Genomic DNA, 20,855 nt, shown 5'->3' on the forward strand with positions numbered 1-20,855 from the left:
AAGGATTTTCTGAAGTACAGCTTGCAGTTTAACTGTTCAGAACAAACAAGGGACTCATGAACAACATCACTAAACAAAAAAAAACATAGCTGAGGATCATTCAAGTAACAACACAGTATTAAGTATCAAGGGGATGTAAACTTTTGAACAGGGTCATTTTTTAGAAATTCAACTATTATTTTCTCTTGTGGACTATATGTAAAAATATTTTATGTGAAATATCTTATTCAGGCCAGTACTAAATAAACAATAACATGCATATTGTATGATCCCTCATATTTCGGAAAAATAATTAACATTTTAATGATTCTGAAAGGGGGATGCAAACTTTTGACCTCAACTATCACTGTTGGAAATCTCCAGTTTGTATTTATGGAAAGTTCTGTAAAGCTTGTCTGACGGAATGGCAAAAACCAAAAAACCCTTCACACAAACCTTATGAAAGCTACCATAGAAAACTGAGTGGACTTGTGGCTGGTCAAAGGTCAGTTCCTGTATCTCTCCTCTGTAGTCCAGACTGAAATACAGCAGAATCTTCTTCTCAGCTAAATAACAGAACAGAGAAGAAGGATCTCATAAATGTAGGATTCCCAATTTAACAGACCTGCTATTGAATTTGAGGCATTCTAGAATTTATCTACAGAACTTTCCAGGCACTTACGGTCCAGGACCACACCCATCTTGGGCTGGAAGTCATTATCCGTGAGCTGCCAAAGGGCAAAGGGCTCCCTGGGTGAATCCTGCAAGAGCCTAAAGGCCATGCTGATGGTGTGTTCTGGAGAAAAGCCAGCTGGATGGATAAAGCTAAGACAGACAGACAGACAGGGTGTGAGTGCTGAATGACGGGTGTAACTGAGCTGTGTAATAATACGTGCATGTGTGTGTTTTTTGTTTTCACCCTGTGCTCTGGGTCAACTGTACGTCTCTGTAGAGGGTGTAACTGGGTAAGGTGCTGAAGATGAAAGGTTCAGCTGCCACACCCTCAACAGTAGAGTGAGCTCTCTGAGTTAGACCGAACGCTTCCATCATGTTGAAGCCTGGAAAACACAAATTCACATTCTCCTATACAATTCAGGGCTCAACAGTAATGATGGCTTGTTAACTCGGGATCAGTATGAGAGAAATTGTGAATTTAATCTTTAAGTTTGCTGTAAACAAAATGTAATTCTGATTTGATTAAAGGGGTCATCGGATGCAAAATTCACTTTTACATGTTGTTTGAACCATAAATGTGTGTTGGCAGTGTGTGCACACAACCACCCTATAATGTTAAAAATCCACCCAGTGCTTTTTTTAAAAATGCTTAAACGGCCCTTTCTCAGATCAAGCCATTCTCATATTCTTGGATGTGTGACGTCACATAGGTGCAGGTCCCTCCCACGATTGTTGATTGACACGGCCGTTTTAGTGTAGACCAACCTTAAGTGAGCTGTATCAGTCCGCCATTGTTTCAACCCCGCAGCATATGACAGGAATGTCTCCTAAGCGATTGAGATGTTTTGTTGTTGGATGTAATAATGAACATAGCAGTCGTCGTTAACTCTCGACATCTGAGCCACTGAAGACGCAGTAGATTACTTTCATTTTTGAAGGGAATGTGCTCCCCAATCTACCTAAATGCGTCTATGTTCACGCAAATAATTTGTGATCCAACTTCACCTACAGAGGAAGTGAGTATAAGGTTTTTTTATGAATCTCTGCAAATCACCTTTCCTAATAATGTGCTAGTTAGCAAATTCCACGGCTAAATGCGGCTAAAGTTTACAGTCTCAGAAAAGTCTCACCCCACAGAAGAGAAGGGCAGGATGAGCAGAGCTCATTAGCATTTAAAGGGACGTGCACCGAAACGGCTCACTGTGAACAGAGCTGTTTTTGACAAGGTAAAAACGGTTTTACACTACCATTGAGAAATTTTAAAGTATATTTCATTAAGACCCTAAAGAATCATATCAACTTGTGGAAAATGGGCATCCAATAACCCTTTTAAAAAATGTAATGCAAAGAATTTACAGTATGGTTAAAATACTTAAAAAATTACATGCAAAATACAAAATTTTAAAATGAAAATTTTATGAAAAAATTTGACATAATAATAATAATAATAATAAACTATTTAAATATTAAATGACAAAAAATGTATTTTAAAATGAGAAATGTAAAAAAAATGTAAATATAAATATGTGTTGGACAGCAGTGAAAGTTAAGTTATTATTAAGTTATTGACTAAAATGGGCAAACAGGAAAAAAAATTCTTACTGTTGCTTACTGAGAAAGGCAGTAGGCTTTAATCTTGTTGTTGCCATATTTTTTTGCAAAGCTCAAAAAGTAGAGAATGGTGCTAGAAAATGCCAAGGTCATGGATTTGATTCCCAGGGACTGCATTATCTGATCACACATACATCTAACAATGGACAAAATTGACAAAATGCATTTGCATCTGCCAAATGCAAAAGTGTAAAATGTAAATATGACCATACCTTTAACCACATGATTTCTGACTGTAGTCTCAGGACACACTGAAAAGGAAAAAAGACTGCATGTTATGTCTAAAGAAAGCTATATTTTTACCAAAAGCAGTTTAAAGGCCCGTTCACACCTAAAGTGAAGTGGAAAAGCAAAACGAATTGCTTACGGTTCATTTGTGTTCAGAAAATTTCCATTTCTGGAAGAAAAATGTATCCACTCACCAAAGAAAAATAGCTTTATTTTGTTGTTGAATTAATTGGTTTGGTTTAAATAGTGATGCAACTGACATGTTCAAGGCCCAGAAAGGTAGTAAGAACATCGTTAAAATAGTCCATGTGACTATTCCATCAGTGGTTCATCCGTAATTTTATGAAGCTACGAGAATACTTTTGGTGTGCAAAGAAAACAAACTCAACAATTTCGTCTCTTCCATGTCAGTCTCCACAATGTGTTCAGAAGAGTATCACAACTGTGTGTGGGTCAGAAAGCCCTCTGATCTATCAAAAATATCTTAATTTGTGTTCTGAAGATGAACAAAGGTCTTATAGGTTTGGAACGACATGAGGGTGAGTAATAAATGACAGAATTTTCATTTTCATCCCTTTAACTGTTTTAACTCTTACCTTCTCTTTGTATGGGATGCAGTCGAGGAGGAACCTGAATTCTCACTGGAGCGGTAGCTTTATGAAAGAATTACATGCTATTACAATTGAGCAAAACAAACACCAGTTATTTGTTTAGGCTAAGTATGTCTTAAACAGAATTCTGACCTGTGGGGTGAAGGATAGTGACACCAGCACCCTCTACTGTTCCCACACGGGAGTGCACACTGATGCGGTACACCTTCTCAGGCTGCAGCTCAGAAAAACAGTGACTGCTGCTAGCAGCATCTACTATGTCCTCCTTTGTCTGTTTGTCTGTACAGAAAAAAAGCGTAAATGACCTAAAAGAACCTACCTGTTTAGAATTTAGTCCAAAAAACACTTAATGATGCTTTATTTCAGAGCTGGTACCTTTGAGTGCCTGGATGACTATGCGATAACCACTGACCGCTGGTACCGGCCTCCAGGACACACATATACTGGAGTGGTCAGACCGCACCACACTCACGCTGCTCACCCGCAGGCTGGCTGGTTGTACAGAGAGAGAAACACACATAGGAGAGTAAATACTAGATACAGTCTGGCAGTGCAGTGTCAAGTGGAAAGTATGTGCAGTACTTAGTGAGCACACACTGTAATACTAGAAATACTGTATTGATGTGTGTGACTCACTGGTCTTCCCCTGGGCTGAGGCACTGCCGCCCTCTCTGTTGCGGTACTCAGCAGTCACCAGCACACTGTAACGAGTGTCAGGCAGCAGATTCTGCAGCAGGACGCGCCTCTCGCTGCCTGGCAATGACACCTATTTAACCAACACACACAACATTACCCAACTCGCCTAATTTACAACACAACAAACAAATTAAAGGGATAGTTCACCCAAAAATTAAAATTCTGTCATTAATTACTCATCCTCATGTCGTTCCAAACCTATAAGACCTTCGTTCATCTTTGGAACACAAATTAAGATATTTTTGATGAAATCTTTATGAGTTTTCTGACTCTGCATAGACAGCAACACAACTGACACGTTCTAGGCCCAGAAAGGTAGTAAGGACATCGTAGCTGTTCTCATAGCTTCATAACATCACGGCTGAACCACTGATGTCACATGGACTATTTTAACGATGTCTTACTATGTTTCTGTGCCTTGACTAGTAGTTGCATTGCTGTCTATGCTGGGTCAGAAAACTCTCGGATTTCATCAAAAACATCTTAATTTGTGTTCCGAAGATGAACGAAGGTCTTACGGGTTTGTAACAACATTAGGGTGAGCAATTTCGTTTTTAGGTGAACTATCGCTTTAAGCAATAGTAATATAGTAATAGAATAGAATAGTAATATATTCCTGTCATGCAAAGCTGAATTTTCAGCAGTCCTTCGTGGACTTTGATTCTGAGGTCATTATTATTTTATTAATTTAAGATTGACTGAATTGTTTTGAAAATGAATGTTTTTCCATGTTTTTATTTCAGTTATCATATATGTTTTCATATATTTAATAAAAACTAGACCTTCACATTGTGTAAAGAAAACATGACTGATGTTTGTCCATTCATAAGCCAATCTACAGGTGTTGTGGGTGGTTGTGAAAGCTATTGCAGTGCATTTGCTAAGGTGGCTTGAGTGGTTTTAAGTGCCTTTTTTCTAAATTGCTATAAAAGCCCAAGTCTCTACAACATCTGATCCCCAAATATTAAATCTATAGGGCACATAGATAAAACGAAGACAATTCAACTATACAGAGGCAATTTAAAATAAGAGGTTTCACTCTTCTAAAAGCACTCACTGTGTTTTCCCTCGCATCCCCATTGAGTGGAGTGTACGATACGCGGTATTGCAGCACATGAGCGTTGGGGTGAACCCAGGTGACCAGCATGCTGACTGCTGTCTCCTCTGAGATAGACAAACTGCTCGGACCACCTCCAGATACTAAAGCAACACAAAAAATGCAAGTTATTCACATGTTGTAATCAAATGTATCACATGCGTACTGTATATATGTATATACACTCACAGGTGCTGTATCGTATGGCCACGGCCTCACTCTGAGCGCCATCGGCATATAACGCAGAGAGTGAAATCTGATATTCCTTATCTTCCTCAACCTCCTCCAAGATTGCCCCCTCGCTCTCCCCATCTACAGTCAACTGTAACATATTCATGAATTACCACCTTATTATATAAAGCACAGATATATATAGCTATTTCAATCAGTACTGACTGCACAGACGTAACAGAGGAAGTGTTCGAGTTGGAGCTAACCTGCCTGAGGTCTCCTTCACTGAGGGAGATCCATTTGATGAGATATGAGACCACGTCATCCGCCGCCGCTTCCCATCGCACTGTTATGTCACTGCCGGAGAAGTTAGCGATTCTCAGATCTGAGGGAGCTGGGACCCTTACTAGAAGATCAAAAAGCATATTAGCATCTTCCAAATTAGAGTAACATAATAAAATGTGTAAAAAACGTGTAACTTACAGGTAGTGACATTGGCTGTGATAGGTGTGGACAGGCCCTTTTCGTAGAGAGACTGAACTGACACCAGATACCTGGAGAGGGAAGACAGATTCTGCAGCAACACTGTGTTCACAGCTTTGACCTCAACCTGAGAAATAGAAAGAACATAGTGAACATAGAACATAATCTAATATGCTGCTTTGGTGCGTTTATTAATATTAGCGATGTTGAAGCAGTGTTGCTTCACCTTACAAGGACTTCTGGGATCTGCTTACCTGCTTGACATCACTGCCATGATTGGTGCTGTAGATGATGCGGTGTGCAGGAACATCGACAGCTCCAGGGACCCATGTGACCTTCAGAGTGCTGTGACTGACCATGGGAAACTGCAAACTGAGAGGAGACGGCAATGGGACTGGAAAAAATGGATGAGAGAAAGCACAGAGGGAATAAGTAAAAGACATGGAGGAAGAGGATAGAAGGAAGGAAGGAGGAAGAGAACAATATTTCATAACTGCTCTACCACAGCAAGTGGGAGCTATTATATATTATAAAATATGCATGGAATAATAAGAACACATTTTATATAATAGGGTCATTCCATGAAGTCAGTGCCTTTTGCGTCCCTAAGGTATAATCAAACATAGATTTAATATAACAACAAATAAATGTGCAATATAAAAATATAACAATACTGTGTATTGTATACAATACTATTCATCGATATTACATTTAAAAAATCAATTAAATATTTTTTAATTATCTATAATATATAGATAATATTATAGATAATATAATTATAATAATTTTTATTTTAAATCATTTAAATAGCATTTATGCTGGTAAGGGTAAGGTTTTTGGCCAGTCCCTCACTATGATTTTTCTTTTTCAGCAGGACTTTTAATTTGTAAAATGAAGGCATAAATATATATGTAAAAAAATCACATTTGCATATTGTTCTAAATATAGTCTTACTGTTAAGCAATGCTTTTTGCATAAGTACGCATTTATTCTATAAAATACACATTTTATTGGTTTTTATTGGTTTTATCATTTTACTGGTGTCCCCTGATTTCATGTCAGCCCTGTTACCCCTGTAAAACAATGTACATTCAAGTGATATCATTTCTAGGAGGTTACATCATCTATCAACCAGGATTCTGACACTTAAAAAATAAGCATGTTTCTCTCACTCCTCTATAATGTTCTATTTTTATGATGCTTGACTGAAGGGGGAGGGGGGCTTCTTGTAATGTCAATCCTGTTACCAGTTCTTACATTTAATATAATCAGTATCTACAAGTAAAATCCTTTCAAAGTGTATAATATGTGCTTTTGAAAAATAGTCGCAATTAAATCGCCATCCGATTCCATTAGTTTTATCACTGAGGTGCCATGTAAATTTATTTTACAGACGACCACATGAGAAATAATTACCGTCCGAATAGGGCCCTTGTCAATAAATTGGTTCAAAATTATTCAATGATTTAGGGTTCACAAATGTCCAAGATAGAATTCAGCATTTGTATTCAGAGCAGAAATGATTAGTATAAGACTTTTTTCCACCACATACTGGTTGACAGTTTCCATTCATGTTTATTTTTACCTTTGAGGAACAAAGAGGTTAACGTAGCTAAACGGCTGTTGTTATAAACATGAGAAGCAGCCATCTGTTCTTTCTAATTTAATTTACGGTGCTTAGTGGCAGAAATTACATTTATGTGTAGTTTTTCTCTTCTTCCTTCTCTTATGATATGATTAAAAGGATAGTTCAACCAAAAAAAATATGTCATTGTAAAACTGTATGACAAAGATAGTTTAAAAAATGTTGTTAGCCAAACTTTCATTTTATGGACTGACTTTCATGATATGGACAAAGAGAACACTCTTTAAAATATCTTCTTTTATGTTCCACAGAAGAAAGTCATACAAGTTTGGGACGACATTAGGGTGAGTGAATTTTCATAATTGTTCAATTTTTTGTGAACTATCCCTTTAAGAAAACTTGTCACATCTATCTGGGAAGTGGAAAATAGTGTGAGCATAATAGGAAAATCAGTCTCAAAAGAGCTTTATATATAGGTACATATGCTTCTATGAAAGTGCTGATAATGAATCTGTATTTACAGGTAGTGCCGATGGCTGTGATTGGGTCACTGGGATCCTCGTCATACAGAGCATAAAGTGTGACTGAATAATCTGTGGACGGCATCAGATCCACCAACTCCACATCTGTCTGAGCAGGTCCAAACTTCACCTGGCACAAGAAACAAGAGCACAGCAATGGCATCAAACCACTGTAATATACAGTGCCTTGCGAAAGTATTCATACCCCTTTATTTTTTTCACGTTTTATTATGGTGCAGCCTTATGTTAAACTGCTTTAAATATTTTTTTTCCCCACATCAACCTACACTCTGTAAAGAACAGGTTTGTAACAACTTTGCAAATTTATTAGAAATAAAAAACTGAAATGATTCCATTGTATAAGTATTCATACCCATTTCTGGGACACTTAAAATTTAGATTAGGTGCATTCATATCACTACACTTCGAGTAGAGTTAACTTGTGGCAAATTAATTTAAATGAGTATGATTTGAAAAGGCACGTACCGCTCAATAAAAGGTCTAACAGCTGAAAATGCATATCAGAGCAAAATCCAAGCCCTGAGGTCAAAAGAACTGCCTGTAGAGCCAGCTTGCGTCAGGGCACAGATTTAGGGAAGAGTTCAGAAAAGATTCTGCTCCACTGAAGGTTCACAGAAGCATGTAGCCTCCATTATCCATAACAGAAGAAGTTTCAAACAACTAGGACTCTTTCTGGAGCTGGCCTCCTGGCAATTGATGGATAAGGGTCTTGGTGACTGGTGACCAAGAAGCTGATGGTCACTCTAGTTGTGCTCCATGATCATATATGCAGATGCGAGAAACTTACAGAAGGACAAACATAACTGCAATACTTCACCAATTCAGTCTTTTTTTTTTATCAGAGCAGAAAGAAAAGCTCAACACAGCAAAATATAGAGAAAGCCTTATTGAAAACCCAGTCCAGAGCATTCAGAACCTCAGACTGGGCAGAAGGTTCAACTTCCAACAGGACAATGACCCTAAACACACAGCAAGAGTGGCTTATAAACTCTGACAACTTATAGACAACTTTGAGTGGCCCAGCCACAGCCTGGGCTTGAACCCAATCAAACATTTCTGGAGAAACCTGAAAATGTCTGCCAGCCCCCATCCAAGCTTGAGAGGTGAAGAGGTGAGGTAAAAAATGGCAGATGACTGCCAAATGCAGATGTGCAAAGCTTGTTGCATCATACCCAAAAAGACTGTAAAGGTGCTTCAACTAAATACCACGTGAAGGGTATGTACCACGTGCAAAGCTGTCACAAATCTGTTTTTGTGTTGTCATTATGATGTATGGAATGTAGATTGATGTGGGAAAAAATGAATTTAAAGCAGTTTAACATAAGGCTGCGCCATAACACATGAAAAAATGAAAGGGTATGAATACTTTTGCAAGGCACTGTAATTAGAAACACCAAGCCACATGGTGAGACATCACATGATCCTAGACTCACCTCTTTGGCATCATCAGGCTCTCCATCATTGAGTGCTGAGTATAAGGCCATGTACTGTGTGGCTCCCGCTGCCGGCTGCCAGCGCACCCGCAGACTGCTAGGGGAGGAAGCGGTGACCTCCAAAGCCTCAGGTATCGCCAATGGTACTTTAAAGAGGAGAGCATTTGTTATGATATGCAGTGGGGTCTAAAAGTCATGATAAGCATAGATTTTCAATGCGCTCCTTTTTAACAATAAGTTAGGAAATGTTATGAATGAGCATTTTGAGTGCTCAATCTCACATGTGGTGAAGGTGCCTCTCAGAGCAGAGCCCACATTGTTCTCATACACAGGAAAGATGGACAGGTGGTACTGTGTCTGTGAGGACAGTCCTGTCAGCAAAACAGTGGAGTCTGTTCCATTCACCACCACCTGAGATCAATCAAAAATGCATATAAATCACACAAAAACAGCTGTCTGAATGCAGTATTAACTACAGTACAGAAAACATCCTGTAGGTGGCACCAACAAACCAACTTTTCCTCAATTCCTGGTGCTTTAAAGTAAACCACAGCGATCTGATACAAGCAATTCCAGCTTTTAACATTTTCACCGGATACCAGTCTAATGGCTGGAAGATAATAACTGTTAGGCAGCATCCAAAATTGTACACTTCTCTACTATATAGAGGGGTGAAAAAGAGTCTGAACTCACAGTTTTCATAAAACAGTTGGCAAAATGTCCCTGGATGACCTGTTATTTCTGGTGAGATTCTAAAGTGTGCATCCTCTACTATACCATTAGGAGTTTCAAGTCATATTGACACATTCATACTAAATAATATACTTTTTAAAAGTTGCAGTGTATCCTTATTCAAAAAAACACTTACTGAGAGAGTACGCAATTTTAGAAACATTTTAGTACATGAAAGAGTACGAGACACTTGGCTCACCTCTTTCAGACTCTGTCCTTCAGCGGTGTGGTATACCACTCTGTACTGCTGAGGACTTTTGGTGGGAACGGTCCAACGCAGCCGCACCTCTCTCGAGCCTAGTCCTAAATATTGCAGATCAGTTGGGCTGGGATAGGACAGAACTGGGTCCTGAGTGGGACGCTCCATTCCTTCTCACAAAAAACACATACCATTTTGTTTTATTGGGTGTATGTGGTAGAAACTTGTAAGATCAATATAATGAAGTCTAATTTGTGTGATTGACCTACTCTTTGCTTTAATACGGTCTTCAATCTTGCCACAGAGGATGCGTGCTAGTCTTCCCACCAGTTTACTGAGCAAAGGAAAATCATTCACGTTATACACATTCAGCTCCAGCGGTTCAGATGCCACCTGCCTCAGTTCTGCCTCATCTGCATTCTTCACACCTGGAAATGGGTAGCAAAGAAATTAAAAAAAAAAAAAAAAGGAAAAATTCTGATAAATCATGCGAAACTGAAGACTGAAGTAATGACTGCTAAAAATTCAGCTTTGCCATAACAGGAATAAATTGCACTACCAGTCAAAAGTTTTGAAAGGCATAATTTGTAATATTTTTATAAGAAGTCTCTTCTGCTCACTAAGCCTGCATTTATCTGATCCAAAATACAACAAAAATAGTGAAATTTTGAAATATGTTTACTATTTAAAAGAACTGTTTTCTATTTGAATTTATTTTAAAATGTAATTTATTCTTGTGATTTCAAAGCTGAATTTTTAGGATCATTACTCCAGTCATGTAATCTTTTAGAAATCATTCTAATATTCTGATTTGCTGCTCAAGAAACATTTATTATTATTATGCTGAAAACAGCTGAGTAGATTTTTTTCAGGTTTCTTTGATGAATAGAAAGTTCAGAAGAACAGCTTTTATCTGAAATAGATAAATAAATAGTTTGTAACATTATAAATGTCTTTACCATCACTATTGATCAGTTTAAAGCACGTCCTAGCTAAAAGTATAAACTTCTAGAACTTTTTTTCAGGAAAAAAAAAAAAATTTCAAAATTTTACTGGTTTTGCTGTACTTTGGATCAAATAAATGCAGGCTTGGTGAGCAGAAGAGACTTCTTTAAAAACATTAAAAATCTTACTGTTCAAAAACTTTTGACTGGTAGTGTACATTTTAAAATATATTCAAATAAAAACAGGTATTGTAAATTGCAATAACATTTCACTATATTACTGTTTTGACTATATTTTTGATCCAAGAAATTCAGCTTTGGTGAGCAAAAGAGACTTTAAAAAAAACCACACATAGATCTTACCGAGCCCAAATTTTTGAAATCTTAACAAAGCATTTTCTGAAAATCCTTACACTTAATGTGTAAGAGGTTCTCACCTATTGCAATGATCTCTACACCAGCAATCTTCAGCTTGTTGGCTGCGGCAATGGCATCATCCTGAGATTTCCCATCAGTCAACAGTAGCAGGAACTGTGGGGTGTTGGGTCGTGCCCCCACCTCCTCCTTCAGATTGTTCTCAAGAGCATGTATGAGAGCCTGACCTGAAATATAGACATTATAATGTTGAAAAAAATAAAAAATTGTATTGGTTTTATATAAGCATCCTATCATCACTGCTGGATTACCTTGATGTGTGCAGTCGATAAGATTCAGACTATGTAACAAAAAAACAATACCTACAAAATGCTGTTTGTTTAGTAACATACAATGGACAAGATGTTTTGGATATAATGCAAATCAGATGATAAACACCTGTGAGAGTAACTGAATCACCATGATAACTGATAAGTGAGCTGGAAAACTGAACAAAGGAAAACAGTAACTAAAGAATAGATACTACTAGTGCAAGAAAGTGAAACTTAAAATAGGATAACTATAAGTCTGTGACAGTGACAATGTGGAAAAACATAACAAATGTGACCCTGGACCACAAAACTTAACTCTTAAGTAACACAAAAATGCATTGTATGGGTCAAAATTATCAATTTTTATGCCAAAAACCATTAGGATATTAAGTAAAGATCATGTTTAATGACGGTATTTTGTGAATCTCCTACTGTAAATATATCAAAACTTTTTTTGAAATTTTTGATTAGTAATATGCATGGCAAAGAACTTCATTTGGACAACTTTAAAGGTGATTTTCTCAATGTTTTGAGTTTTTTACACCCTCAGATTCCAGATTTTCATGTTGTATCTCAGTTGTATCTCCAAATATTGCCCTATCCTAACAAACCATCCATCAGTGGAAAGCTTATTTATTCAGATTTCAGATGTAAAAAAAAAACAAAAAATGACCATTATGACTGTTTTTGTGGTCCAGGGTCACAAATGTTCAATAGTTATTAAAGAACGCATAGCATTTTCATTGTACTGGTTCTGGTCTGTACGTGTAGCTTGTTAATGTCATTAGTATCGGTCTGATAACTAAAATAGGCTGGTATATTTAGACTGATAAATTATAATAATGCTAATGAGCGTTTATGGTTGCCAAGTAACGTACGTTGCTATAGAATATGCATTCACAGGGGTGCATTTATCTGCATTGTTCAACAGCTTTGAGTCCTTTTTATAATATTTGTTAATCCTAGGTTGGTAAGAAATATAAAATATGTAATATCTACAGTACCTGTGAAAGTGTTGCCTCCCTTGTATCTAAAGTTCCTGATGGCCTCCAGGAGCGGCTCTCTAGAGGTGAAGTTATTAAGATTCCACTCTGTCCGTGGATCTCCACTGTACTGAGATAATGCTGAAAAGACAACAAATAAATACTCTCATGTCTTCTAAGATGTTTATGCCTTTCTTTCTTTATTCGAAAAGAAATTAACGTTTTTGAGGAAAACATTCCAGGATTTTTCTCCATATAGTGGACTTATATGGGGATCAGTGGGTTGAAGGTCCAAACTGCAGTTTCAAGGCAGCTTCAAAGGGCTCTACACGATGGAATAAGAGTGTTGTCTAGCGAAACCATCATTCATGTTCCAAACAAAAAAAAAATTTATGCTTTTTAACCACAAATGCTAATCTTGCACTAGCTCTACAATGCACATCCACGACTTTACGCATTACATAATCATGTTGGAAAGGTCATGCGTGGTTAGTTCTACGTCTATGTACTTCGGTTCAAAAAGATGCAAAAAAATTTCATCTAATTTTTTCCTCTAACTTCAAAATCGCCCAACGTTGTTTACCTTTTTTTGTAAAGGGCATTTGACTTTCTTTGCACATTCGCTTTGTAAACACTGGGTCGGTACTTCTGCCTGGGTTACGCGTGACCTTTTTAACGTGACTACGTATTCCGTGAAGTTGGGCTGGTTCCAAGGCGAGCATTTATGGTTAAAAAGTACATAAATTTTGATTGTTTTAAGAAAATGACTGATCGTTTCGCTAGACAAGTCCCATATTCCTCCCCTGGGATCGTGCAGAGCCCTTTGAAGCTGCTCTATGCAGAAAAATCCTGGAATGTTTTCCTCAAAACCCTTACTTTCTTTTTGACTAAAGAAAGAAAGACATAAACATCTTGGATGATATGGGCATAAGAGACTTTAAAAAATCATTAAAAAATTAATTTTTAAATAAAACATTAAAAAATCTTACTGATGCCAAGCTGAACGTTAATGTACAAACTTGAGTAAATATTTAAGTAAAGGTAAAATGTGGACACTGAAATGCACAGCTTTAAAACTGCAGTGCATATATAGTGTATACAGATGATATGAAATTGCATCTCACCTATTTGCACACCCTGTGGCCCAATGTGAAACGGGACAGCCAGGCCTTCCAAGAAGTCACGCACTTTTCTGAAGTTTGTGCGGCCGATGCTCCAAGATCCATCCACCAGAAGGACCAGATCAGCCTGAGCTCCAGCACTGCATTCAAATGGCTTTCGTGTGGAAACAGCTTTAGACACATGGGCAAGAGTTAAACCGTGGTTTTAATAAAGGTTAAAGGAGAAGTCCACTTCCAAAACAAAGATTCGAATATAATGTACTCACCCCCTTGTCATCCAAGATGTTCATGTCTTTTTTTCTTCAGTCGTAAAGAAATTGTTTTTTGTTTGAGAAAACCATTTCTGCATTTTTTTCCATATAATGGACTGATATGGTGCCCAGAGTTTCAACTTCCAAAATGCAGTTTAAATGCGGCTTTAAATGATCCCAAATGCGGAAGAAGGGTCTTATCTAGCGAAACAATCTGTTATTTTCATAAAAAAAAAAATACAATTTAAATACTTTTTAATCTCAAATGCTCATCTTGCCTTTCTCTCCCTGAACTCTGTGTATTCTGACTCAAGATAGTTAGGGTATGTCGAAAAACTCATCACATTTTCTCCCTCAACTTCAAAAACTCATTTCAAAATCATCCTACATCACTGCAGAAATACAGACTCAGTCTTTGCAAAGTGAATATACAAAGAAGATCAAACACCCTTAACAAAAAAGGTAAAACACCGATATAGGCCAATTTTGAAGCTGAGGGAGAACATGAGATGGGAGTTTTTCGACATACCCTAACTGCCTGGACTGTTTTCTGGTTCATGACAGAGTAAGACAAGACGAGCGTTTGGCATTAAAAAGTATATAAATTGTATTATTTTTATGAAAATAACCGATCGTTATGCTAGATAAGAGCCTTCTTTCTTGGCTGGGTTTCGTTTATAACCGCATTCAAATTCGGGGAACCATAGAAGTCCATTATATGCAGAAAAATGCTGAAATGTTTTCCTCAAAAAACATAATTTCTTTACGACTGAAGAAAGAAAGACATGAACATCTTGGATGATAAGGAGGTTAGTACATTATATGTGAATCTTTGTTTTGGAAGTGGACTTCTCCCTTAACATTAAGCACTAAACAATGGAACATAAACTGAGTGTTACAATGTCTTTTAGACTGCGCATGTTTGCAGTTATATTTGTGCGGGATATCCAAGGGTCTTTACACCTGCAAACATTTTGCAATCCTCTCTGCTCCTATATAAAACAGTTTGTGCAATGATTTTGCAAGATACTTTTTGTCAGTACATATACTGTTCCTCAATGGTGCATTCCTATCTATGTGTGTGTTTTTACAGATGGGAGCAAGGAGGGAACACATTACAGACCTGAGGGCACACAAGAGGCCCTGATAACAAGCTACACAGTGTCATTAACTCTGGTTTGTCCCTAATTCTGTTATTAGCCCTCACCACACAGACACAGGAAACATCAACACAGCTCATTAACTCTGTTAAACACTGACCCTAATGTGTTCCTGTATCAATGAGTCAATGTGCGTCTTACATTTACATTTGCATATTTATGAGGTCAGAAATAATGAAGATTGATTTTTCATTAACTGTTTGCCTTTGCCCATCTGATCATCAGAAATGTGAGTGGTATTACCTGTGACAGGTTGGGTTGGGGTGGTTTTTCTTGGTTTGTTGGTAATGGTGACTTCCTCTCTAGCTGACTTCCCTCCAGTTTCTTCTTGATCATTTTTATCCTCAGTCTTGGATCGATTCTTGTCTTTCTTCTTTTTCTTTTCTTTGGTGTTTCTGTCAACTTCTGGCTCAAGCTCAGGTGCAGCAGTAGGCTCTATAGCAGTAGAAAGACAATATGAGTTAACAAAGTATTATATATACTGAAGCTAAAAAAATCGATTGAAGAATCACTGAGCAACAATAGCGAGTGATGGCGTCTGTATTCCCACACCCTGCCTCTTTCTAAATGCACACTCTGCACAGGTGGACACTTCCCCTCCTTGTCCATCCCCTGTCCCATTACAGCTGCATTAATTACAGGCATTTGGGGGTGAATGGACTCTTATTAATGGGTATGTGAAGGAGCTGGCGCCAGTTCAACCATCTGTAGCTCCACCAGTAAAACAGTGATAATGACAGAGAGACCGTGGGACGGAAGGTCGGCACAGAGTTCCTCCGCTTTGTACACCCAGCTGGGCAGGAACTATAAGGTATGTTTGCTTTGTCACTAAGAAATGTTATGCTGTTAATAGTTCATTTAAGTAACACTATTTTACATCTGGAACTTGGAGCCAAATCTACAACAGCAGGCGCATACCGAGCTTACGCGCTAAAAATACATTAATGCATTAACATCAATTTAAATATGCCAAAAATGGATTATCTATAAAATATCAACATCAACTTATATTTTATGTGATAATGTCTAGAATTAGGTCTAGAACACAATATTAAGAAATATACAGTACTGTTTGAGGTCGAAGATTTTAATATTTTTTAAAGAAGTCTAATGCTCACCAAATCTTTATTTATTATTAATAATATAGAAAAAAACAGCAATGTGAAATAGTATTGTAATTTAAATTAAATGATTGTCAGTCTTCAGTGTCACATGATCCTTCAGAAATCATTCTAACATGCACATTTGTTGCTCAAGAAACATTTCTTATTATTATTGTCAATATTGTTAAAACAGTTGAATCTTAAGTTGAAGCTTAATGAATCTTAGATGAATATAAAATTCAAAAGAACAGCTTGTATTTGATTTTTTTGCAACATTGTAAAAGTTTACTGTCACCTTTGATCAATTTAATGCATCCTTGCAGAATAAAAACAGATATTAGACAATGTTTTCTTTTCCTTCTTTTTTTTTTTTAATCAAATCCAAATTCATGTCCCAGTCAATTTTTTTGTTTAAATTTACAATATTTACACTATCAAAAAAAGAAAAAAAATTGTTTCTAATTTATATTTTTACATTAATAACAATTTATTAAAGCCAGGTATGAAACTCAAGTTTCAAATCTAATTTTGCATTTATTCGAAAATAACTCAAGGCAGTAATAATTTAAACAATATATTTTATATTTTAATATGTTTTATTGTATTTGCGAACTTTTGTTCAGCTATTCTTTTTAATAGTTCACTTTTAACTATTTTTCAATTTTCTGAAATCGTCAAAAGCTCTGTAAATATTGGTCACAGACACTGAGATTTACTTTAAATTTCACCAAGCTGATTACTTACTAAAAACTCCCGCAAATCATGTTTTCATGCAATTTTGAGTTTTATTTTGACGTAACAAAGCGGTATCTAAGTGTGTTGTTTACTTCATCTACGAACGTTGAATGCACATGAACACAAGAGGCGGGATTTATTGCATGACCCAATCACAGCCGAACATAACCAGTCATATCCAATCATATTGCAAGAGAGGCATTGCCTCCTCTCATGTGACTTTCTCCCATTCATTCTCAATTACCCCCCCACCAAACACACCGGACACTTCAGGGGGTTAAACCTCAATGGGCTCCGGGGAGGCCAAAGAGATGCGGACTCCTGCTGTAACTTTACCTGCTGTTAGACAATGTTTCTTTAGAAAAACTAGTGATTTATACACTTTTTGATGTTATATTGTGTAATATTGGCGCTTTCTCATCCACTATTTTGAGGAGGCACTGCTTGTCTTGCCTTCTCAAAGAAAACACCCCTGAAATATATTTGGAGTTAAATAAATATATGGAGCTTGCGGATCCTCTACCTGTAGTTGTAGGTTCTTGGTAGAGCACAGTGGGAAGGGCAGCTAGTGCCTCCGTCACATCATCCACTTCTCCAGATCCAGAACCAATGGAGTGAGTTTTCTTCTTCTGCTCCCTGTTCCCACTGCGGATCTGCTCATCCTCACGCAACCCATCAACTGAGAGGAAACAAAGGATGCGAAAAAGCAATTTTTGATTTATTTGGTAAACTATTAGGTAATTCCTATAATATAAAACAAGTAAACAGTGTCAAAGCCCATTTTATTAACACCTGTCTGACTTATAAGTAAATCCGCATGGAAAAACTGAGTGGATGCTTAGGCTTTTATGAGGTAACAATGGAATAATCCCCCTCAGACAAGCAAGCATGGCCCTCTAGCCAAACCACACGACTGGCCTGTCCAGACCTGCACAGGACGACACAGTAACCTACTCTCCCAACCTCGCATCTTAACGAATCACAGATGTTTGGCATAGTCTGCATCTTTTGACAATGACGACACCAAGCTATTACGGAATAAAGTCTGATCTACCGTAAGTAAATACTTTTAGCACTGGTGTTTACATTCTATTTTAATACATTCACAGCTAGGTTGAAACATAAATGCTAAGTCAGGTATTTCATCATTTGATATCAGGTTTCTTTCAGGGAGGTCGTTTCAGTAATACATTACTGTGTTTTAAAGGGAATTCCAAAAGTGTTTTGTGCCTGTAAAGACACAAGCGTCAGTCCCAGCCTGTAATCCAACAGGAATCCACCATTCGACACTGTCAATTACAGACAGTCCCCTTCTGAACACTGTCTGTGTGTGTGTGTGTGTGTGTGTGTGTGGAGTATGTAATGTGCTAAAAGGGATTGTTTCTATACTTTGGAACTGTGTTGACATCTTATGACTGCTGGGAACATACAGATTTCTGCTTCTTGTGCACAAAAAAGCACTTTTGGAAAATCCCCCATCTTCATCAACAAAACAAAAGGGAAATCTGTAATCTGAATATTTCACTTTAAGGCATACTCTAACGTTTTAATGGTGTTCTTACCATTTTTAATACATACATGAATGATAGCTCAATTTGTGTGCCTTGTTGTGGAGAGGCATGCAATTAGTTAAATAAAAACACTTAGGGCCAGTTTTACCAACAGTTTGTGCCAAATCAGACCGTCTTTTTGAGACGAGCGGTGATGAATTAGCATTGTAAAGGCCTGGACACAGTTATTTTTGCACCTGACCTTACTAAATATGCATTTGCAGGAGTTTCCCTTTCAGACGCAAAAGCTGAAGCGTTGAAGCGGCTCTGTGTCTGTGTTCTTTAATTTGCGCATTGTTAGTAAATCACCTGCAGAAATTTCCCCTCCTATCTGCGCTGTTTTGAAATTGTGCTCTCGCAATAATTTGCCCTTTTTAGTAGAACTGACCCTCATATTTTTAGCCTGGCAGATGATAAAACAGGTGAAAAATTCCTAACCACGTTCGCAACCACATAGCAACATCTTATCCTCTATTCTTACTCGTGAAGCGCCTCTTTGCAATCAGTTTCTCCTGCGTCCCATTGAGAACCATAACTTGGAGGAGATACTCCTGTCTGGGGTCCAGGCCTGCCACCGTGGCCCGTCCACGTGTGGTTGTCAGCATCAGCTCCGGCTGAGGAACCTCTGGAAAAGAGAAAGAAACGGTGTTATACATTTAAAGCTGATTGCGTGTGTAATTTTTATACTACTGGCATCAACAAACACCTACAAAAGACAAACTGCTTTCTATTGGTTGAAGATAGTCCTGCCCTAAACTCACGCCATTGGTTGAGCTAAGGAAGTTCCCTTGATTTTTGGTTTTAAAAAGTGTATTGTACTATTTGCAATGTTCTTGATTATTTCAGTCAGAATGATTATTTTGTGAATGTGGCTTTATAATCTATTACTCTATAAATGCAATTAACACGTCTACATTAATAATATAATACAATTCAGTATGAATATCCCAGATTTCTGCCACCAATACCATGGTGCAGTTAGTATTACTACAGTAAATCTATGGTGAAGGATGGCTATTTGTAGATCGAAAAGCCTTCTGACTGTATCATCGAGCACAGTGTTTCTCCTGTTTTTCAGAGCTGTATCATCTGGCTTTAAACTAGTTTAAATCACATTCAGTCATTTGTGAACCTGGACCACAAAACCAGTCATAAGGGTCAATTTTTTGAAATTGAGATTTATACATCATCTGAAAGACGGAATCGGAGGGTGCAAAAAAATCAAAATATAAATCAATGCATATTGCTAATCAAAAATTACAGTTTGACATATTTATGGTAGGGAATTTACTAAATATATTCATTGAACATGATCTTCACTTAATTTCCTAATGATTTTTGGTATGAAAAAAAAATTGGCTATTGTATTTTTGGCTATTGCTACAAATAAACCTGTGCTACATAAGACTTTGCAAAGAGTTTGATATTGAACGACAAGATTGTTAAAATACAGTTCAATTCTGAGTCCACAGCAAACCTGCAGCTTACTAAGTGTCAGAAGGTGGAAAAACAAAAAACATCATGAGGTACACATTACTGTAATTTCTTTCCTACTTTGGAATATAATGGTTGCTTTTCTGAAACGACATGGACTTGATGACGCATGCGACTGACAAAGGCGACCTCCGGAAGTTGCAGACATTGAAAAGAGGGAAAATAAGAGTAGTGAATTATGATACTTATATAGAGAATGGGCATTGAGAAATTACATATAAGTTTAACCTAAACTTCATCAGAAGACAACAGAATGTGAGATTTAATTGTGAACCATGAATGCCTATTTCTGTGTGTCTCTGCCTGGAGCACTGTGGGGCATGTGTGCTGTTTGTTTTGCAGTGTGAACTTTCTCAAGACTGCAACAGACCTGTCTGGACTCACCTAACTGAGCACAAGGGCGGAACAGTAGATAAGAGAGACAAAGATAAAGACAGAGAGAGAAACGGTGGGAAAGAGAGAGGGGTTTAACTGCAAGATGTGAACACACACATATAAAGTGGTAAAAAAAAAAAAAAGGTGAGATGAGACAGAAGAGATACGAGCAAAGGTTATGACTATCCTGATTCGATCATTGCTCGAAAATCCTGCTTTTCCATTCCTCACCTGTTCTGAACGCTTACTCAGTAGGAAAGAATGTACTGTACTAGAAGGAAGGAAGAAAAGAAAGAAAGAGAAAGAAATGCCCTTGCTAATGTCTGACTATGGTTAGCAATTCTTTATTCATTTTTCAAACAACATACATCATAATATTGAAGTTACTTTTAAAAATGTCCTATCTATTTCA

At 37.3% G+C, this 20,855-nt stretch overlaps 1 protein-coding gene across 1 annotated transcript in view; it reads right to left on the minus strand.

Annotated features, from left to right (window-relative positions):
* LOC127154510 (collagen alpha-1(XX) chain) overlaps positions 1 to 20,855 on the minus strand; it is a 36,659-nt gene that overhangs the window by 6,622 nt on the left and 9,182 nt on the right. Inside the window, exons 4-27 of the mRNA XM_051096081.1 lie at positions 19,056 to 19,199; positions 17,548 to 17,703; positions 15,430 to 15,621; positions 13,779 to 13,946; positions 12,676 to 12,795; positions 11,423 to 11,587; positions 10,311 to 10,469; positions 10,042 to 10,211; positions 9,392 to 9,521; positions 9,111 to 9,256; positions 7,657 to 7,786; positions 5,805 to 5,944; positions 5,551 to 5,677; positions 5,334 to 5,473; positions 5,086 to 5,218; positions 4,858 to 5,000; positions 3,741 to 3,870; positions 3,480 to 3,596; positions 3,237 to 3,383; positions 3,090 to 3,146; positions 2,478 to 2,516; positions 899 to 1,037; positions 662 to 804; positions 436 to 545 (exon numbers count right to left, since the gene is read on the minus strand). Coding sequence (XP_050952038.1) covers positions 436 to 545; positions 662 to 804; positions 899 to 1,037; positions 2,478 to 2,516; positions 3,090 to 3,146; positions 3,237 to 3,383; positions 3,480 to 3,596; positions 3,741 to 3,870; positions 4,858 to 5,000; positions 5,086 to 5,218; positions 5,334 to 5,473; positions 5,551 to 5,677; positions 5,805 to 5,944; positions 7,657 to 7,786; positions 9,111 to 9,256; positions 9,392 to 9,521; positions 10,042 to 10,211; positions 10,311 to 10,469; positions 11,423 to 11,587; positions 12,676 to 12,795; positions 13,779 to 13,946; positions 15,430 to 15,621; positions 17,548 to 17,703; positions 19,056 to 19,199 — 3,245 coding nt within the window. The remainder of the gene's footprint in view (positions 1 to 435; positions 546 to 661; positions 805 to 898; positions 1,038 to 2,477; positions 2,517 to 3,089; positions 3,147 to 3,236; positions 3,384 to 3,479; positions 3,597 to 3,740; positions 3,871 to 4,857; positions 5,001 to 5,085; positions 5,219 to 5,333; positions 5,474 to 5,550; positions 5,678 to 5,804; positions 5,945 to 7,656; positions 7,787 to 9,110; positions 9,257 to 9,391; positions 9,522 to 10,041; positions 10,212 to 10,310; positions 10,470 to 11,422; positions 11,588 to 12,675; positions 12,796 to 13,778; positions 13,947 to 15,429; positions 15,622 to 17,547; positions 17,704 to 19,055; positions 19,200 to 20,855) is intronic.

Source organism: Labeo rohita, chromosome 23 (genome assembly GCF_022985175.1).
Source record: "Labeo rohita strain BAU-BD-2019 chromosome 23, IGBB_LRoh.1.0, whole genome shotgun sequence".
Taxonomy (NCBI): Eukaryota; Metazoa; Chordata; class Actinopteri; order Cypriniformes; family Cyprinidae; genus Labeo; species Labeo rohita.